This window comes from Haemorhous mexicanus, chromosome 6, assembly GCF_027477595.1.
Source record: "Haemorhous mexicanus isolate bHaeMex1 chromosome 6, bHaeMex1.pri, whole genome shotgun sequence".
NCBI classification, from domain to species: Eukaryota; Metazoa; Chordata; class Aves; order Passeriformes; family Fringillidae; genus Haemorhous; species Haemorhous mexicanus.
Window position 1 is genome coordinate 42432395 of NC_082346.1, and position 21214 is coordinate 42453608.

The 21214-nt window shown below is 38.7% G+C and overlaps 1 protein-coding gene across 4 annotated transcripts in view; it reads left to right on the plus strand.

The window, feature by feature from the left end:
- LIN52 (lin-52 DREAM MuvB core complex component) overlaps positions 1-21214 on the plus strand; it is an 81119-nt gene that overhangs the window by 20297 nt on the left and 39608 nt on the right. For 2 of the 4 annotated variants that reach the window (XM_059849967.1, XM_059849968.1), the window contains one exon: positions 17362-20265. The exons of 1 other annotated variant lie outside the window; for it this stretch is intronic. Coding sequence is in view for 2 of the 3 variants with exons in the window: in XM_059849968.1 (XP_059705951.1) it covers positions 17362-17417 (56 nt within the window). In the remaining variant the exon portion in view is untranslated. Of the gene's footprint in view, positions 1-789; positions 862-17361; positions 20266-21214 lie in introns of those variants that run through there. One more of the 4 variants, XM_059849966.1, reaches the window with a different exon arrangement.

Below are 21214 nucleotides of genomic sequence, written 5' to 3' on the forward strand. Positions count from 1 at the left end.
CCCCTCCCCTTCCCCTTAGAGACCACTCTAGTGAAGATAGATGCTAAATCCATTAAATAAAGATTAGACTGTGTCGTGGTAGAAAATGGCAGCTTAGCTAGATCCCTGGGCAAATTGGGACCTTTAAGCAATACAGAAAATTAAAATATACATTTTTAACAAGTGTGCTGTCGACACAGTAATAATGACTCTGTGGCTTGTGGGGTTTGCTCACCTTTCAGATCTGCTTTTGTTTGGTTATATCACTTGTTCTTGTTTTGAAACCACCCTGCTTGGTCTCTCTGAAGCAGAGGAGACTTAGGGGAAGGAAGGTTATTTTCCCACCTTGCTTTCTTTGGCACTTTTTATTGGCTCTTATGCTTATAATAGTATAGAAGATCAGTACTCTTGTATTTGAATATGAAAATAATTACCTTAGGCTTCGACACACTCAGTCGCGTGTTCTGAAAAGTAGTTGGAAATAGTCTAGAGGAAGCATGGAGATGTAAATGTGATCAAACTTTTTAGAAATAGTTTTTATTTTCTAAGCACATGGCTTTGTTTTTTATTATTCCAGATCAATTTTTCTGAATTCTACTCTTTGGGGAAAGATTAGTAGAGGGGTGTGCATTGTAAAAGGTCAGTATTCTTTTTTTGTCACACAGTGAGTTGTAGAAGGACAGCTGAAGTGGTGTTCAAGGGGTGACAGTGTTTCTTTATAGTACAGTGCTAGACATAGAACACAACTAGGCCTTCTTCATGCCCTATTGTCTGTGGCAGAAAGTCAACAGATCTTCTTGGGTTTTGCAGGCAGAACCTCATCTGCCTGTACAAGTGGAGGACCGATTGCTATACTGAAGAGACTACTCCTACTTTTTCCAAGTAAGATGATCATTCTACAGAACAAAATTCAAAATTGTTTCTGTTTAATTATTTGGAACAAGAAATGAGCCTAAAACAATGTTTCCCTGGAGATAACTGCTGTTCCTTCCATCTAGAAGTTTTTTTTCTTTAGTCTAGATAGTTTTGAAAATGGAAAGAGAAGAAAAAGGTTTTGTGCTTTGCTGAATGTCTCAGTTTAAGACAAGTTAGGAGTCAAACCCCAAAACACTGAATTACAGTGGACTGAGCCAGTAGTAACATAGGGACTTCTATCTGTGCTTGCCCAACATCTCCCTGATAACACCACTTTCCTGTTTTCAGACTTCTCTCAAATATTAGCAGTTGTGCCTAGAAAATCCTAGATGCTGCATCTTCAGCTTTAACTGCTAAGAAGTGAACTCAGCATGTCTATTTTTTGTTTTAAAAGAACAGTAGATATTATTAAGTATAAAAAAATATTAATACACATGTGCCATTATGGAGACAGGAGTGAGCATATTGGGAATGCTTTGTCTTCCATTAACTTAGAGCTGCATTCAGACACAGTTTTCTATTTGTTTTCCAAACTATCATCTGCTTCCACATCCTAGCAATTTTCTCACTTGTCTTTTGTGACAAGTGTTTTGCATTGGGAATGTCTGTATTCTTTCATCCAGCCATGCTTTCTAGGAAGAAAAAAAGCTTTGTAAGCTGGCTTAGCCTCAAAAATTCTCTTTCATGGTGTTGACACCAAATTGAAAATGAACAGGTACCACCCCTTAGCTAAATTGCAGTAATTGATTGTGTGTGTGCTGGGGCCTGTCTCAGTTGAAGAAGCCAGTTCTCAAGCCTTCCTTGGTAAGGGGAGATTACATCACTGGGTTTACCTTTGGTCAAGCATGTCGATCATGGGCTTCTTCTTTTTCGGGACTTCCTGGCCTTTGTTCTCCTTGCAAGGGGACACTTCCTTTCCTGAACCCCACCCCTCTCTCTCCAGTTCTCAGTCTGCTATTTATAACACATCTAGTTTCCTTTAACTTTAGCTGGCCCCTTTCAAAGAAGTCACCTGTACCTTGACAGCACAGGCTTTTTTTTTTCCCTTATGCTACGGCCATTCCTTAGCCTTATTGTATCACCTATGCCTCTGCCTGTTTTGGAGATTTTTCTGCCCTCTTCTTCCTGCTTGTACACTTAGACTAATTTTCTAGCTCAGGAGTCTTCCTTCCTTTGTATATCCCAAATTTAAAAGGAGACACTTGCTAATTTGTTCTGTAGCTTCTTCTGAAGGCAGGCATGTGCCAGAAACCTCGCAAGCTTATGGCTTTCCATATTAAGGCACTTAGTGATGCAACATTTTAATTAAATTAACCAGAATTCGTAAATTGTAGATAGACAGATTTTCCAGATCATCTCAATATGAGCTTTTAGAGTGATCAACACTCTGCTGGTGTTTAATCCATCAGACTGCCATATGGAGTGTTGAAGAGTAGAATATCTGTTTATTAACAATTGTTGTTTTTTCACGTCAGCAAGTACGATTTCTGTATTTGAGGACCTGGAAGTGCAATCTGTTCCCACATCTCTTACATGAGTTATATCAACCTCATGCCAGACCTCATTTCATGCCAACCCCTCTTTTTTTACTCAATTTAGGTGATCCAGTAGGCTGTCTAAATGGCATAATAGAACTAGAGGGTCATTCTGCCAGAGTCTTCAGAAGTCCTTTGGTTACATTATCACAAGGGCAATGTATTCAGATGTCCTTTATGAGAAATTGCAGATGTCCATACTGTCAGTGATTTCTGTGAACATTCGAGACACATTTAGTGAAGCTTTGCAATTTGATTGACCATAATATGTCATAATTCACAAAAGTCAGAAAATTGTTCAAGATCAAGCCAATATTTTATTCACTCTGAATTAAATACTTGTTCCCAAATCCTAGGATAACTGGTGTTGGACTGCTCTAGGAATAGAATTTTCCTGTCTCTTTAGAGCAGTTGGCTGTTCCATTTTATTGTGAAATACAAATCTGTTTCTACTCATTTTGCTGAGTGAATGCTTTCCATTGTTGGTTTTTCCGATGGGAAAAATACTCTTCAGGCAAGAGGAAAAAATCTTCTTGTGTTGTGACGTTTTCATTGCTCTTCTCAGAAAGAAGTATTAGCTGTTCTAGAGTGGAAGATGAGGTAAGTGCAGGAAGTCCAAACACCCAAGCCATAATCTAAATCTTCTTCCATTTTTTGATATAACACTTATGGAATAAAACCTTTCCTATATATCCACACAGTGCTTATCAAGTTTTTATAATATTATACCTTTCTTAGGGTCTTTTACTCTGATCTTATCAAATTTTGTTCCTCTCACAAAGATGAGCTCCATATTTTGACTGTGGTCAAGATCTTCATACATTCCTTCACATACTTCACTATTGTATCAGACCATTTCTCTTTCTCGTCATGTTTTTTTCTTTGTTGTTCTGATGTTCTTCATGTTGTGGGCTTTTATATGACTTTTGTGGTTTTGGATGAAAAAATTGCTCTTTGGCAGAATTGTCTTGACAAATCTATCTGAACTTTATTCAATTACTTTGAGTAATTGAGTTTGGCTTTGTGCACAGTTGATGAATGTGGCAGGATTTAATCATGTTTTGCATGTGCCCCTTAAAACTCCTGAGCTCCTGGGATCATCCAAGACAGCCAGGTCCAGTATAGCCAGGTCCCTAGCATGGTGAAGCTGAGCAAATTGTTCTTCTCCTGTATGTCTTCAGGCTTGAGTGAATCTCCAAGTCACAGCAAATTATTATGCTACCTCCCACCTCTTCTGTTTGAATTTATTAAGTGTTTATACTTTCCCCCCTATATTTCTGCATAAGGTCTAATAATCTTTTCCCAGGAAGGAAATAAGTCTCATTCTCTATTTTGTAACTTTGGATACTCTGTCACTTCAGGCAATATTTTGGCAGGAATAATTTTGAGATAGTGTGGTATACACTATTCACTTCTAGAGAGCTGCTTATAAATCAAATGTTTTCTTCATGAGAATGGTGGGGGGGGGGAAGAGGGTTTCTTTGATTTCTTTGATTTTGAAAGGTAGTGCAGTTGTTATTTTACATCTCTTCAATTGAGAAGATAAATTGAAAATTGCTGTTGACTCCCAACCCTGAAAAGACTGAGAGGGGAGAAAATCAGAAAACAAGTAATGGAAGCTAGTCAGATTAAAATTAGCAAAAATAAATGCTTTTTATGTAATGAATTATTTGATGTGGGACTTTCTGCCACACTGAGATTTTTTTTTTTTTGGACCAAGTACTTAGCAGCAATTGAAAAGGAATCAGGCAATTAAATGGACAATGAGAACATTTTTAGTTAGAGCAGAAAAAATCTAAAATGAAGTAGGAAATATCAGCTGTTTCAGGATATAAAACAAGCACTTAAGAAGAGGAGGAATCTTTCAGTAATAATTATTCCATATGTCTTCATGATGTGGCTCCCTAATTTATCTTTTCCTCTGATGTGTCTGATCTTGGCTGCAGTCAGACAGGATATCTGACTGGGTAGATTACTGATCTGCCTTGCTCTGTCAGTTTCTGTGCTCATTTACAGTTTTTATGACTACAGAGCACAGAGATTCTTGTTTAATAGGAAATAACATTTCCTATTGAACAAGAATCCTATAGCAGCTAGTCATAGATCCTGTTTATATCTAGGATTTTGTATACAAGATTTTAGTCAGTGGTATAGAATGCAAATTCTGAGTTACATCTCTAGAGAGAACATCATTATTAAACCTTTTTGAAGGTTTTGTCCCTAGTGGCAGCTCCATAGAGCAGGTGGCCTGCATGGCACAAGCACACAGAGTCAGGAGCCTGTGTCCTATCAGACCATATAATCTAAAAATCTCTCTGCCTGTTTTGGTCTCCTGGGGAGATGATGACGTTGACACAGGACTCTTATGCTAAAAACTAATTGTGAACCTGCAGAGGACATCATTCAACAAAATTCCCAGCAGAAAAGGGCTGGGTGATGGATGTTTCTGGGTAGCAGGCCAAGCTATCATTTGGTTTTCAACAGATAGTTCTCTGGGTTGCCCCAAGAGTTTCATGTCTAGTACCTGGCTTACTTGAAAATAAAGAGCACATTAAGTTAAAAAAAACCAAAGCTTACAATTTTTGTTTATTAATGTATGCATATAAAACTGAAAGGAGCAAACAGTTCCTTCCCTGTCTCAGGGCATAAAATGCCCTCACTCTTACCTGTGGTGCTTGGGTTTCCTGGAACATTAAGCAAAGCAGTGGGTAGATAGAAGGTTAAAGGCAAGGAAACAGTGTTGAAAAGGAGTACAGCAAGTAAGTAGTATATGGGAAAGGAATGTGGGATTGTATAGACATCTGTTGATTGGAGCATGGCCAAAATATCTAGGGCAGTGATGCATCTGCAATGCCACATCCAGTGGTGTCCTCTGTGCCTGAGCACGAGGAAGGCATTGGTAGACTGGAGTGAGTTCAGTGAAGGGCCACCAGGATGATCAGGGGCTGGAGCACTTGCCCTGTGAGCAGAGGCCAGGGGAATGGGGTTCATTCAGCATGGAGAAGGGATGATCTCACAGGGACCTGATAGCTGCCTGCTAGAACATGTAGGGAGGTTATTTGAGAAGATGGAGTCAGGCTGTGGGAGGACAAGGGACAATAATTGTAAATTGATGCAAGAATGTTTCTGACTGGAATAAAGAGAAAACGTTTCCAGCCTGGAACAGTCAAGGTTTGTCAAGAGAGGTTGTGCAGTCTCCATCTATGGATATTTTTATGGCTTGACTGGATAAAGCCTTGAGCAGTCTGTGTTCTGGACAGAACATTAACTGGAGACCTGCCAAGGTTCTATCAAATCTGATCTGTACAATTTTCCTCATATGATATTGTATTGTATACCTTGTTTGAAATGGTCTCTTCTGGTAGATTAAATTTTCATCACTAAGCACTTTTGCCTTGTATCCTCATTTTATTATACCTCTTCTACTCTGCTGTACCTTCCTGACTCTAAATACATCTGATAATTCCATTGTCACTGGATCATGGAGTCTTCAGCGTTCTTCTGACTTCCAAAGTTTCTTCAATACCCCTCAACCCTTAGAGCAGTGCTTCTAGTCACCAAATCTGCGGAGACTCTTCATGGCAAAGCAGAGGTACTGCCTTCGGCTTTCCTTTCTGAGCTGTCCTGTAGAAGGTTTGCTGTCTGCTTTGCTGCAGTGTCTCTGTTCTTTCTTCTGGTAGTGGATGAAAACCAATCCTGTTCATTAAAAGACAGCAGTGTCACTGCATTCAGCTTTCGTAAGAGAAGTACATAATGGTAGGCATGGCCTCAGACCAGTGGTATGCATGGACTGTAAATAAACATGAAGGGATTTTTGGAAGCAGATGAATACCAAAGCTTACTGGGCTACTCTCAGTAGACCTTCTAGAGCAAAAAAAAATAATGATTTTTTTTCTTTTGGTAATGATTTTTTTTTTGGCTTTATTTCTGGGTTTCAAAAACCTGGAGTTTCTTCTCACGTCTACTGTCAGGAGATATCTTCAGACTCCAATACCCTCTGTATTTCTTGGATTCTTAATATTTTCTTCAAAACTCATGGTTACTAAAAGCATGAGGATGTTTATGAAAAATGTTCTCACATTTCCTTTTGGATCTGGGAGGTATTTTTGGGTGTATCTTTTACATCTGCTTTTACAGTTAAGCCTTGCCTAGTTGCCTTTAAGCTCATTAGCAGCTAAATTGTAATAATTGTAGCAGAACCTACATTGTTTAGATTTTAATACCCATTCCAAATAGCCTTGTGTGTATTACAATTTTGTTATCAAGTACATAAGATTAACACTAGTCATAGATTCTGTGAGTAACAACTCAGTTATGAGTTATAACTCAGTTATAACTATGAATGGTTTTCCACTATTCATTCAAACTTAACTCTCCATTTGGAAGCTGTAAAATCTATAATATTTCTAAATCAGTGTCTGTGACCAGCTTGGAGTTGGTAAAGATGCTTTTGAATTTCCTGAATCCTCTTCTGGTCTCTCAATACTCCTCAGCTCAGGGTATTGCTGACAGAAGAGTATTGTAGTGGGCAGAACACATGAAATGTATCAAGTTAAAATGACTTAAATTATACAACTATACCTTAAAATGCTGGAATAAAGCAGGCTGTGAATATACTGGGAAGGATGAGGATAGGGATAAGGGTAATAGTTACATGAAGTACCTTTGATTCACACAAAGGAAAGAATAAAATGATGGAGGCAGTTGTGAAGGTTTTCTTCTGCAGCCCACAAAGTGCATGTTGCTGTTCTTCCATAATTCTGTCTTAACAAAGCCTGAGAGTTTGACCTTGGAACATTGAGATTTCAGTCATTTGCATATATTTAGCTATGCAGACTTTTTCCTTGGATTTTTGTAAAGTTTGGAAGTCTTCTATGTAATGTTATGTGTTGTATCGTACTCATTGCAAAAGGATCTTGGTTTAATTAATGTACAAATCAAATAGTATTTTTCAGTCAAAACCCATAAATCTTTTCATAGAGACCTTCAATACTGATAACGCATTGTTCTGTCAAGGGTTGCAGTCATCTAAACAGAAAAATGTTTCAATAAGGAATCTTGGGATTATAAAACATTTTAAAGATTTAGTCTGTCCTTTAAAGTAAAGACATACTTCTGGACAAATAAATACAGACTACCATATTATGAACTCCTTTGATCTAGATATCTCTTTCCATTAAGTTTGTTGACAGAAGTCAAATTTTAAAATTCAGTTCTTCTTCACAGTTCAGACCATTAGCTAACCTATTGACAAGGGCTAGTTTCTACCTTTTGGAGGTCAAGGAAGCTGTACCGTTCTTGATCCAGTGCTGCAAGCCTCCCTGTAAACAAGCCTTGATGTCTTCTGATTGGATTTGTGTGCCCTGGCTTGCATAACCATACAGCTTGTATCCCAGCATTATTAGCCAAAACGAATATAGGGGCTTACATAATCATTACACGATTATTTTTCAGTAACTGTACTGTAAATATGTAATTCTCTCTGCTCCTAATAACTCTTAATCCCTTTGTTTCTATTGGCTCCTGGGCTCAGCTTTGGCTGTGGCCTCCATGCCCTGGCCACTGATAAAATTTGAAAAATTGTTACCCTCAGGGTTCACCTGCTTTGCTCCCAGCAGCAAATACATGTTCCTCAGTGCAGGCAGGGGCACTGTGCTGTGGGAGCAGGCGCAGCACTTCTGCCTCCGTTCCTTCTGAGAAGGGCCCATTCACCTCCAGAAACCTTTCATACCTGGCTCTGTGTGCAGGTTCAGCACAGACCTCTTTGCTGAGCTTATTTGTTTTATGCCTGAGAATTCTAGTGCAAACAATTTTGATCTCATTTCTGCATGTTGTTTGAGAAAGAAGATTCTTCCTTGAGATCCTGTGGTGAGAAAATCTAAATTATCAAGAATTCTTGATCCACTGCAGGTGTTGGAAGCCAGTAAGAGGTACAAGCAAATAGAAGAAGGCCCTTTAAAGTCCTTCTTGTAAAAGCATGGCCCTATTCTTCTGTTTAGTTGTCATATCTGTGGGATTTGGTGGGCAGAGCTCTTCTAAGTTGTAGATCTTCCAATGATAACTTATGCTAGTTAAGTACCTTTCAGGTATATTTGAAAATATCCTCAACTTTGATGCAAAATTCCTTTTCTTACTGCTTTTAATATTAGAAGTGTAACTCGGGGGTTTTCTTATTTCAGCCTTACAAAATAGTTGAAAATATTTTTTTCTGTGTTTAATTAGCTTCATGAGTGAGTGTCTGGTCTTAGGTCTTGACATTTTTGGCATGCAAAATTTTCTTGTGTATTTGACCTTGGCTTTATTCCAGAATAAATATTTTAAGCTGCTAGTTGTGTGTAGTGTTTTTTTTTTGTCTTTGGTCTGAGTCTAGGGGGCAGACATAAGGAGCACTGAGGGAAGTGAAGTGTATAAACCACAATTAGAATTGCAGTGCACAGGTGTCTGTAGATCTTACACAATTGCCAAGCTATTTGTTTCTCAAATGATAGGGGCTTTGGGAGTGTATTTTGGAGAATAAAGGGAGCAGAAGGCCTTCAATTTGCATGTTAGGGTTGTGGGTTTGGTTGTTTTTTTTTTTTTTTTTTTTTTTTTTTTTTTTTCAAATCCTGCTTTAAATTCTTCCAGGCTTGATACATTTGATATCTTTACAGAACCGGCATATTGAATGGTTGAAAGTGATCGACTGTGGCTGGGGATGCAGTTTATAACTGCCTTGAGAGAGAAATCAGCATTGAAGAATAAAAATTTCTTGCATAATAGCTTTTCTTTGAGCATCAGATTAGGTCTTGTGGTTTAAAAATCTGAATGCCAGCATTGAAAATAAGATGACTTGTAATAATATTAAAAAAGAATGACTTTTGCATCAAGGTTATGGGTGAGTTCTGCTGCAGGCCCTTGAGGATCTTTTTGGGAAGAGAGGCATCTTAAATCTCTATGCTAGTCATACAGAAAATATTATTGCAATGAAAAAATAGTGATGTGAATAAACAGCAGCTCACAGTACAAGATGCGTGATGTACCAGGAGTCCTAGTGTTCACTGTATTTTGCAGTTTAATGCACAATAATTTTTTAGTTCTGTATTTGTGTATGCTCCACTCACCGTGTTGGATCTGTATTCTTAGGATGTGAGGTTCCATTAAAAAATAAATAATAATGGCAGCCCCGCTCCCCCCACGTGCACTCATTTTCTGTAATATGGTAATGATATCACCGTAGCAGTAATTACGGGTCATCTTCATTTCTTTCATCTCTGCTGCTTCTGATGGCTTCATTCCTTTGACGGAGAAGATTTGGCTCTGGGTGCTGTGATTATTTTGTTAAGCATTATTCGAATAGACAGGAGTGAGAGAAATTAATCAATCCAAATGCAATTAGCATCATGTTTAACCCAGTGATGGACGTCTCAAGGTGAAACAGCCAGGGGAGTTTCAGACATTATTATTCAATCCAGTGGCTCTTATCTAAATTATAATCAAGAGGTTTTTATTGGCTTTGCAGAGAGAAGATGTAACTCTTTCCCTGCTTTGGGGTCAAAGGGATCAGATCTTTGGCCCTACAAGATATTGGCTGCAGGCAGCTCCTAGAATTGGGAGGTACTGTAAGAGTTTACTGTAATATCAGGGTCACTCGGGACAAAATACCTGCACACCCTAGTATCTGTAGCCTGGAACATAAGTTTAGTAGTTCCCTGGTCATTGGCAGGGTTGTCTTTGCCTCTTGCATTCCATTGACTGACTTTGCCTATCTGTATGTGCATGAATATTGTTTGTAGTTTCAACCTTCGAAGCTCTGTGAACATCACAGTTTGCAGCTGAATGCAAACAGAATGGTAACCTCCTTGCAAGGTAGGGAAATCTGGTTAGGAGCACAAGGTAAATTATTCTGCAGGGAAAGAATCTAATTTTTCTTAGAGCAGATATACGGTTAGTATTTATTGATAGCAACAATAACATTTTTGAGGATTTATTAATCTGCAGCAGATCTGTTGTCACTGGATAATCCTGAATGATCTCTGAGATCTCTTATCAGGTATAAGATAAAACATGAGTACTGTATGTGGAGAAAAATAAGGTGGAAAGAGGTCACATGAGGATTTCACAATTCAGGAAAGCATTAGGTATTTGATTACAATTCTTAAGGCTCTAGCTAACACTCACAAAACTGTTTCAGTGGTTTAAAACTTTATCAGTCTCAGCTATTTACCACTTCTCTGTCAGAGAGGACTGTTCTCATAGCATACTGGAAGGAGCAGTCCATTCGCTCACCTGCTCCGATTCACAGCCTGGCTTTGTGCAAGCTTTCACCTTCTCTGGCATTTCAAAACAAGCCATGCCAGACTGTGAAGTACAGCTGACGTAAGGGCACATTCTGCTGTCTCATTCACCAAGGGAAGGACACTGATGTTTTGTACCAAGGGGGTGTTATTATTTAAAAATGCTGCAGCAAGACTTGACAGCTCATCTTTCAGAGCCTGAATTCTAGCACAGTTGCTGAATCCTTTTGCATACATCTTGTGCTGGTTTTGGCTGGGGTAGAGTTAATTTTCTCCTCAGAGGCTGGTATGGGCCTGTGTTCTGGATTTGTGCTGAACACAGGTTGATAATAGAGAGATGGTTTTGGTATTGGTGAGCAGAGCCAAAGCCTTTTCTGCTTCCCGTACTGCCACGCTGGCAAAGAGGCTCGAGGTACATGGAAGGCTGGGAGGAGACAGAGCTGGGATGGGTGATCCAAACTGACCAAAGGGGTATTCTAGACCACATGACATTTGATCAGTGGATAAAGTGGGGGGAAAAAAGGAGGAGGGGAGGGATGTTCATAGTGGTGATGTTTGTCTTCCCAAGTCACCATTATGTGTGATGGGACCATGTTCTCCTGGAAATGCTGAACACCTGCCTGCCATGGGAAACAGTGAATCAATTCCTTGTTTTGCTTTGCTTTCTCTGTTAAACTGTCTTAATCCTGACTCACAAATTTCCCAGCTTTTACCCTTCTGAACCTCTCCCTGATTCTGGTGAGGAGTGAGCAAATGGCTGAATAGGGCTTGGTTGCTGGCTGAGGTGAAAGCACAACAATCTGTACTGAGGCTGTGATCCCATCTGTAAGGTGAGAGTTAAATCACATTCAAGAATATTGTAAGGCTTGATAAACTTTGCAAGTGCTTTGATACTGATTACTGAGCTATGCCATGGTAATGCAAGCTTATTCCACCTGGAGGTTTACACTGATTGTGTTGTCTTACCTGAGGAATGTGTTTAGGAGTGTTAGGTGATTGCAGTGATCTTCAGTGTCAGTGTAACAGTTCCTGAAGCACAGCTTGGAGTGTCTGCATGTGCCAGTTGTGCCTCCAGTGAAGGTGACTGACCTTGTTTTCACTAGCCACTGCTCTCCTGAGACGGTAATTCAACTCTCTCTGAAATTGGGCTTGGGGTAGCATTCACTGGTATTTGTCAAAGGCCAACAGTCTTCAACTAGCAGCTCATTTGACACTTATATTAGGAAGTAGACAGCAAATAGCAGAGTAATTGAAGCTCTTTCCATGAAGAAAGAGGTGTGAGCTGATGCCAGGTGATGATAGGATTTTGGGGGTCTGGTTTGAGATAGATCTGCAGGGACCAGCTTCTGTCTCTCTGACAGAAGTTCAGATTATGTTGTTGGGGTAAAAATATTCTCTTGGTCTTGTCTGTCATATGCCTCTTTTTTCTTTGAGGACTGTTCAATAATAATGTCAATCTTAAATATTTTTGCTGATTTTAAGTTACCTTTTTGCCTTCAGCTCTCATCCCTGACTTATTTTTTTTATTTTCCTTCCCCATGCAATATTAGTTGAGCCCAAATGAAAGGTGTGACTTTGCAGTTGGCTTTCACAAGTTCAGTCAAGCAAAACTCCTACAGTCATTCACAGGCAGATTCCTGTAGGCCTTTTTTATGTCCTGCCAACTAAGAAAAAGAATCACCATGTCTTCTTATCCTAACATTGTATCTCAGCACATAAGAAATAATTTCTGATGCAACAGATTCTTGTGATGGAAGGTTAAAAAACAGAGAACTGTTCTGCTGTCTTTCTGTAATTCATATTCTTTGCCATAAAATGGTAATTTGCATTGACAGTGCTTCAGAAGTAAACCTTTCTAGTTTTGTTTTCTATGTAGTCCAAGGACACAGCAGTATTTTGAGAGTGCATGATTAGTACTTTAAAGGAATCCTTCCATGCTGAAAAACAAGTTCTTTGGCTACCATACATACAACTGCATGAAAGGAATAACTGATAAGCTAACAAAGTATAACAGTGCCTAAAATAGCCTTTTTGTAGGTAAGAATGTAACATTCAGAATGTGACACTGCAAGTCATTTCAGTGCTAAAAACATTATTTGTATTTCTGGGTTTTATTAGTAGCAAGACCTTTTGATTTCATCAAAGCAACATTTTCAGGTCAGAGAGGGATCACAGCCAAATTTGTCCCATAAGTTGTACATCTGGGAGAGAAGCTAAGAAGTGCTTCTTTAGCAAGTGACTTCATATTAAAATATCTGTAATTTGAAGATACTCGCAGGCTTTGTTTTGAGATTTTTAGATAAGCCCAGAAGTGGTAAGCAGTGAAGGTATAATGTTCATGATGAATGTGTGATAAATAGTTTGTCATGTATATCTTTTACATAGACTTTATCCCCAAGTGTATTGTGAATATATTTAAGTGTATATTATGTTTAAGAAGTGTGCAAGTATGTGTGTTACTTAGGATTCTTCTGGATGAAAGTTGCTTATGTAAGTCAGTGTTTTCCTTGCTGATTTTAAAGCAGTAAATCCTTCCATTATTTCCTGGCTATCCAGACCTTATGACACAGTATGTCCTGTGCTGTTGTATGTGTGAGAAGGCTTTTTATGGGGAGCAATCAGGCTGGACCCCAATCTCCAGTGCAGTGTTTTTTTTCTAATTAAATTGTCAGTGGAAGGAATATCCGGAACAGCAGTTTTCATTTTCAATCGAGGAAAAAACATTATGAGTCTTTGTCATTTGATTAAAAGTTACTTAACCTTTAAATTGCTACAGATGTAAAGATAGCTCTGAGTTTCCAATGTAATCGCCTCCAAGTTAAAATCAGGAAAATCTTTGTGTAATGAAACCCATATGTCATAGTGAAAGGATGCAAAGCACTGGCAGAGTGGGCTGCTCTAGCAGGAGATTCTGTACCCAATCTTGTTAACCAGGACTGCTTTTGGTAATCCCTCATCTCCTCACTTGTAGGAAATCAATCTGTACCACTGAATCTTTTCAACAAGCAACTATAAAATTTACTGCAGAGAGGCAGCTTGGGGACAATTGTAGTAAAAACGGAGCCTGAGGCAACAAGGCTAAATGTGGGATTGAGGGATTGAACTTCTAAAGAGGAGATTATATTAAACCTTATTCTGCTCCCCTATCAAGTAGAAATGTCTTTTCCTCCTTTCAGCCCCAGCCTTTCCTATCCAGTACCTGTTGTTGAGATCTGCTTGGCAGATCTATGCCAGGCAGCAAACTTAATTCCTACAGTACAGCATTCTCTATTAATTATAATAGCCTGATACCATTTTTCAATACATTTATCTGATGGAGTTCATTCAAGCACTATTTCCAGAGCAACCAGTGCTGTTATCAACCTAAACTGGTTTTTTCTGTGGAGTTGTGTCTTCCTTCTCCCTAGTAGGTGGGGTTAATTTGTATCCAAGTTATTGCAATGGTATCCATTGTTGATTTTTCTATTGTAGTAGCACAGCATAGGCAAGGTTGTAAATCGTGACTTGTCATGCAGATTCATGTTTCTGTTTTGTGCTGCACAGCCTCTGTAGTGTGTGTCTGCTGGTACAATGAAACCTGTGCTCAAACCCTCTCTTCCCTTGAAGTCCATGATTTAAACTGCCATTGTAAAGAAAAAATCTCTGAGGTTTTCACTATGGTTTTGTCCAACCTTTTAATTAAAAAATCCACCTCTATGTACTATTCAAATGGCTTCTGCTGGTCCCTTGGGTAGTTGCTTAAAGCTGGTTTTACCATCTCTCTTAGCCTGCAATCGTATTTGGAATGTGGGTGATGGTTTCTTCATTCACAAGCTCTTCCCTCACTCCAGCAAGCTCCATAAGACCCCAATGGAAATTATATTCCTATTATCATTAAGAATTCATTTCTCAGAAGCAATACTGAGCAGAGAAGTCAGTTTAATATTAGAGGCTTTTACTGTGCAAAATTCATCAAATCATATTCCGGTGCAGATTAAAAAGAAACAAAGGTGAAGGAATAGCCAAGATGTTTGAAGGCAGTACCATGTAGTAAAAATTTGGCCTGTATTTACCGGAATACATTGAACTGTGGTTCTTGGGCAAATAAGAGAAGCAGCTGAAGCAGAGAAGACAAGATTGTAAATGCTTGTGGAAACTTGCCCTTAGTTTGGCTGTGGTTTTTCTGTCAAATGAGGATGTTACTTCCTGGCCATTTTCATGCATATACAAAGAAAAAAGGTCCTTTTTCTTTCTCAGTTTAGCATCATATCTTTAAAAATAAAGCCCTGCTGCAAGGCTGAGTCTGTGAGGAGACGAGGAATACAGAATAGCAGAAGGCTGTCTCCTGCTCCTAATGGGATTTTGTAGCAGCATGTGCGAGTTTGTTTCAGAAGTCAGAAATGAACAGATGTTGGTATAAATTACCTCTGTGTCTGATGTCTTGCAAATTAAAAGCGCGGTTGGCATCACTAAACAATTTCACCAGGTTGGGGGGGAGGCGGGTGGTGATTATTGTAGCAGGTCGGTAAGAATCTTTAAGCTGCAGCAGAACAGGATAGCAAGGATAAAGGAATGAAGAATAAAATGAGAGGTCTGTGAATTAATCAGAAATGTTAACATCTCCGATGACAAGTGAACAGGCAGGCACGTGCTCTGGAGCAACCTCCAACCCACAGTAATTTCACTCAGCGCACAGAAGGAGTCTATGCTCTCTGCCTGATTTATAGGGTGCAGCCCTCTTTGGGGGAACAGAATTGTCATACATTCGTATATCTCCTGTATGGGACTTGCACTCTGGAAAACTTTCCACTTTATCAACTGCAGTTCAGCTTATGTGCTTTTCTCATTTAACAGTGTTTTAAAATCGTGCACTATTGTTGGAGCAAGGCAGGGAGGTTTCAAAGAACTAAGTTCTAAGAATCTATTCCAAACTGAAATTTAAAAAATATTTCCGTTTTATTTAATCATGTTCTTTGGGCATAACAACTTAGTTCCTGACAAAATACCAATCCTCTCTGTTCTTCTGCAGCACCTTCTACCCCTGTGTCACTTCAGCAGCACTTAAAACACCCAGGTTATCTTGGGGTTGGGGAGGTAGAGGTACAAACGAGTACTTTTGTGGTAGCTCATGCTGTGCATCAGAAGCAGGATCCCAGGTGATGTAGCTCACAGCTGGAGGCATGAGGCAAGAAAACAGTGCAGTGATCTGCTTGAACCTACAGTCAGTCTGAAGCATTTTCCGCTCAGGACAGTGGACTTTGCAGCCTACAAATACCAGTATGTAACAGACAGGTTATATACTCTTAAATACAACTAATTGTTTTAAAGGGATTTTGCTGATGACAATACCTCATGATAAAATTTTGTGTAAACAAATTAGAATGTATTAATTTAAAGAAGAGTATTTAAGACACAAATTCTAACTTTTATGTAAACAATAACAAAACGTCTTTATCTGAGTGCACACTGAATATTGTAAGCTGGACATTTTTATTACATTTTAGTTCTGTTCTGACAGATAATCAATAATGCCAAAAGAAAACCCAACATCAACAAACCCACCTCCAGTTTTTATGCTAATCTTAATTTCTGATGTTTGTCTCAGTTGAGAAGTCAGGAGTTGAATAGATAAAACAGAAAATTAATTCCTTTCTCCTTCTAGACTGTCTTTGAGACTAGGTTGGGAAGCATGCATGCTTTCAGCATTCCTGTAAATAAAACCCTCCATGTTTTGATGCCTGCCAGTCCAGCACAAAGCTCACACCTTTATTGAAAAGAAATGGGGGCCACCAGTGGGAAGACTCTCTTTCTCCAGGCCTCAATTGCTAATGGTGCTGTCTTTGGTGCATTGTATTGTTATTGCAAGACAAGAACAGTGTGAGGGCTGCTCTGCCAGCTTGTGAGCTTGTGGGTTCTCAAGTCAGAAATGTCTCATGCAGAAAAGTGGCTGTGTAAACCCTGCTGTAATACAGCTACCAGAGATTGATGGTACTGAGAGTGAGAGAGAGACACATAAGCCTTGCCTTGCTGTATTAAACATCGAAGGACTGACAACGCAGAGAGAAAGAGAAGACCAAAGCTCTATAAACTTTATTACCCTATCCATAGATGAACTACGTTGAAGGAATATAAACCTCATTATATTACAGCATCCAGGGACTGACACTGCTGAGAGAGAGAAAATGCTGCCTAATTTTGGTTGAAGATCACATCATCCAGGGACCAATAATCCTGAAACAGAGAGAGTTCCATAATCTCTGACAGATTATAACATACAGGAGCAATTGTGCTGAGATAGAGTGATGGAGATTTGGATTTCACCATTCAGAGATGGATAGTACAGGGAAAAGGAGGTGCTGCAAGAGCATAATGCAGTAGGAATAGAAAGCATAGATTGTATGTAATGAGACAGTCTGTGAGAATTATTGCTGAGTTTAGAAGATTCTAGACCCTGCCTGCATTTGTAGCATGTCAGGAATTCAAGCTGAAATGCAGTTTTATTTATTTTCCACTTTAATAGACAAATAAAATAATTATTAGTTTTGGTACAAGCACAAAACTAGATTAATTTCTTACCCTATGGTTAGAATATGTTATACAATTATACAGATTATACAATTGCTTGAGTTTCTTGGCTTTTAAAAAAATACTGATTTCTTTTTCCTCCCTTGTGATTTCAGCCAGAGAAATGACTCGAGGGAAATTCCTGAACATCCTAGAGAAACCCAAAAAGTAGCTGCATCTAACATTTGGATGAAAATACCCCAACTAAGTAATTTAATGTACTGCAGATCGAGATGAAGCCTAGAAAATCTAAGAAGAACAAAGCTCTTGCTCTAGACCTGCAGAAGCAAGCATCTCCTTTTGCTTCCACAGCTCATCTCTTTATGGGGGCAATGTACAATATGCACAGGTCACAGGGACTGCAGTTGGTTGCATTGGAATTCAGACTTCATCTGACCATAGGATGTCTAGCAGGTGGACTTGGCCCTGACATGCTGTGACACAGTTACCTGTTTCAATCAGCAGTTCAAAGTGAACAGCCAGTGTCCTTATTCAGCTGCTCTCAGGGGCAGCCTGTTTGAGGTACACAGCAGATCTGACCCTGGCCAATGTCCATCATGAGGCCTGGAACCTTTGATGTGTCTTTTGTTTTAGATGCATTGATTTCCTGTGTGCAAAGCCTCTGCTGAAGGATTTGAGCGTAGTTTGGAGTGTGGATTGACCGGGAGCACTGGCTCAGCAGGAGCACATACTTTTAGTGTAGAAGCCAAGTGCAGTCTCTGCATTAGATTCCAGTTGCCCACTGCCTTCAGAGAAGGACATCTGGTACCCCGAGGAAGAGCTCCAGACCTTCGATGTGCCAGGAGCTTCAATTCACCTCTGAGTGGTTCTCTAAGTGAAATTGAAACAGACCACAGGGAGTAAGAAGTATTACTGTGTCTCCAAGAAGATGTCCTCACTGAAACTTTGGCCTGGACACAAAAACAGCTTTGTCAGTCCTCTGCAATTCTTTGCTTCTTGCAGGGCTGGAAACTGGAAAGAGTTCCAAAGTTGAAAGATGGTAATGTTTTAAGTTATCACTCCACGAAGTGGCATCAGGACTGTTAGCCACATTCTGAAGATGGTCTGCCTGTACAGGATCTCAACGTTTCTGAAAATAATGTTTTGTGGTATTTTTGATTGCTTCAAAACCAGCACCTCAAAATTTTCTTCTCCTACAAACCCAGAATTTTAAAGATAGAAACTTCTGTGAGCTGTTCCCTTTTAGAATACTGTGATTACAGTTTAATGCCTTTTTCTTCTGTTCATGCACTTCTACATATTCACCCCTTGGAAGAGGTATAGAGCCTGTTCAAACTTTTGTTTTATTTAAGAGAATTGTTTTCATTTCATCCTCTTTCCTTTTCCTAGAAAAAAACATTTTAAGCATTAGTAAATATGTTCTTTTTTAGGATACAACATAATACTGAAACATAACATAATGTTATTTCTACCATCCAGGCTTTTCAAAACCTGTCATTTCTGAGGCTGTAGTCACGTATGAGAGGAGAAATTATTTGGAAATAGTGCATGTTCTGGCTTTGCAGAGAGAGGAGACTCTTTTTGAGTGTGTGTGCAATAAAGAGGGGGAGATTTTTTTGGTAAAATACACTTCTGAGTTTTACTGAATTGCTGGTGACCCTTTGGTTTGCAGTCTGTGGTTTTTGGTTATTGCCAGTCAGAACTAGGCTTGTTTTGAACAGCTCTGGTTAACTAAGTTTAAGTAGTTAAATCCTACATCCTGGAAAGACACTACACAAATTTAGAAATATCAGGAGCCTGACTTAACAGAGTTATTTCTGTCCTTCACAGTTTGTGCAGGGCTGAGCTTAACAGGAACTCCATCCCTTGAGAACATGAGAATTAAGACAGATGAATGAGAAGAGAATCTGAAAGTGGTAGTTCAGGAAGAGAAATAAAGCCCATGGTGCAAACTGATGTTGATGTAGCTTTAAGCATTGAATTATAGATTTGGAATGCAAGTTTAAGTTTGTATACTATATATGTAAGATATGTGCACATATATGACATAATAGGATACTTCATCTGTGTCACCAGTATTTTACAGAGGTTTCTTGGTTCAACACATTAAGGAATTGAGATCTGAAAGGATCATAAAGGAAAATATATGAAAGCCTGTCCTAGAAGTACCTGGAAGTATATGTGTATTTTCTGATATGTGCAGTAAGAAATTTCAAACTCTAAGTGGTTTTTAGTAACATACATATGTTAAAAAAAAAAAAGAAAAATAAGAAAAATCTCCTATTGTTATACACAGTAGTCCTCTTCTATAGGGCAGCCATTAACATATGCTTTAGAATTGTGATATTTTTTGATTTTGTATTTATCATCTGTAGAGATGAGTCAATGATGTTATTTTTTATTGACAATATTTATATGTATTTTTGTGTGTTAGCCAGAGAAGTTTTTTCTGTCTGTTATTGCTTTTTGGTTTAATAATATGCAAATGCAAACCTCAGAGGTTTGTCTGGGTTTCCAAAACAGCCCTCTGAGATGCAAAGGCTTTTGCTTGGCCACTTAGGCAATACTATTCCTCAGGCTCTTCTTCACTTATCTGCATGACACCACCTCAGGGTTTGGCCTGTGGATGTTCCATTCCCATCAGTAAATAAATACTTGTCAATATACAAATGCTACTAAGGGTTTTTGTATCTTTTTGAACTCAATTTTTTCCTTCAGTGCTATCCTTCCTGACATCCATGCAGTTATCTATCTGTACAAGAAAATCTTAGTGACTTTTTGTTACCGATGGGAATGAAAAGTGTAAGAAAATCAAGATTTGGTAATATTAATCAAGCTGATGCATTGTTTTATAAAGGTTTTCATGTATTGGTATATTAGATGTTACTGTGAGTTTCTTGGAAGTAAACTCAGTATTTTTTTGGTTCCTTTTAAATGCCAGTGTTACACACATTCAGTTATAAAGGCTATCAAATGCTTTGCTGTCTAATCCAACTGAGAAGAAATTCTTGTTTGTTTTGTTAATCATTATAAAAATAAAAGTCTGTGTGCACTGGCAATTGAATAACGTGGTATTCCCTTTAACTCAATGTTTTGCCATAACAAAATCAAAAATTTGGTAACGGTCCTGTAACTCACAGTTCTCAACTTTGATTAATAGTTCCCTCAAAAAGATACCCAGAAATGACAGATTAGTGAAAATTGACTAATCCATCTTGGAGGTAACATTTGAACCTTTGGTTTTACTGATTCTTATGTTATGTAAAAATGCAAGGTGCTATTACAAGTCAAATCACAAGCCAGTCTTATCTGTAATCTTCTCTTTGCTTATAAACAGTTGTAGAAGGATAGGGAAGGATATAAACAAAAGGCTTACACAGTGATTTTGCATTAGGGTAACTTACACAGCATCCAGCAATCTGTTTTAGTTGAATCTGGTCCACAGTAGAGCCTGCCCTCCATAAATTTGTCTTAGTCCTAATTTTTCTGTACTTCTGACCTGAAAAATGCCCCAGGATAGTGAGTTCCATAATTCAGTTATACAAAGAAAGGTTAAAAATGTAAAACAAACAAACAAACAAAAAAAGGCTGGAGGGGGGGAAGTTGTTTAAAATCTGCTAACCTGATAATTCCATTTTGAAACTTTCATTTATTTTATTGTTGGGAACAGTTGTTTGGAATTTTTCTTCTTCACTGTCTGTGCACTACTCATGATTTTTCAGGTTCTACTGTGGTTTCTGTTCTGTGGTTATGTTCACCTTCCTTGTGTTCACAATGTTCAATGGTTTGTCATCTACTACAGCCTGAGCTGGCATAATCAAAATTGCAGAGTAGTTGTAGTGCAAGCATATTGTGAAGTGTGTACATACTAATTGCAGCTCATACTTTGTTACTCTGCTGTTTTCTTTCACAGCATCTGGGCCTAAATCTTGTTTTGAGTATCTCTAAGAACAGGATCATCAGCCAGATTTGCAGCTGATCTCATCCACGTCACGTGCAGTAACTAGT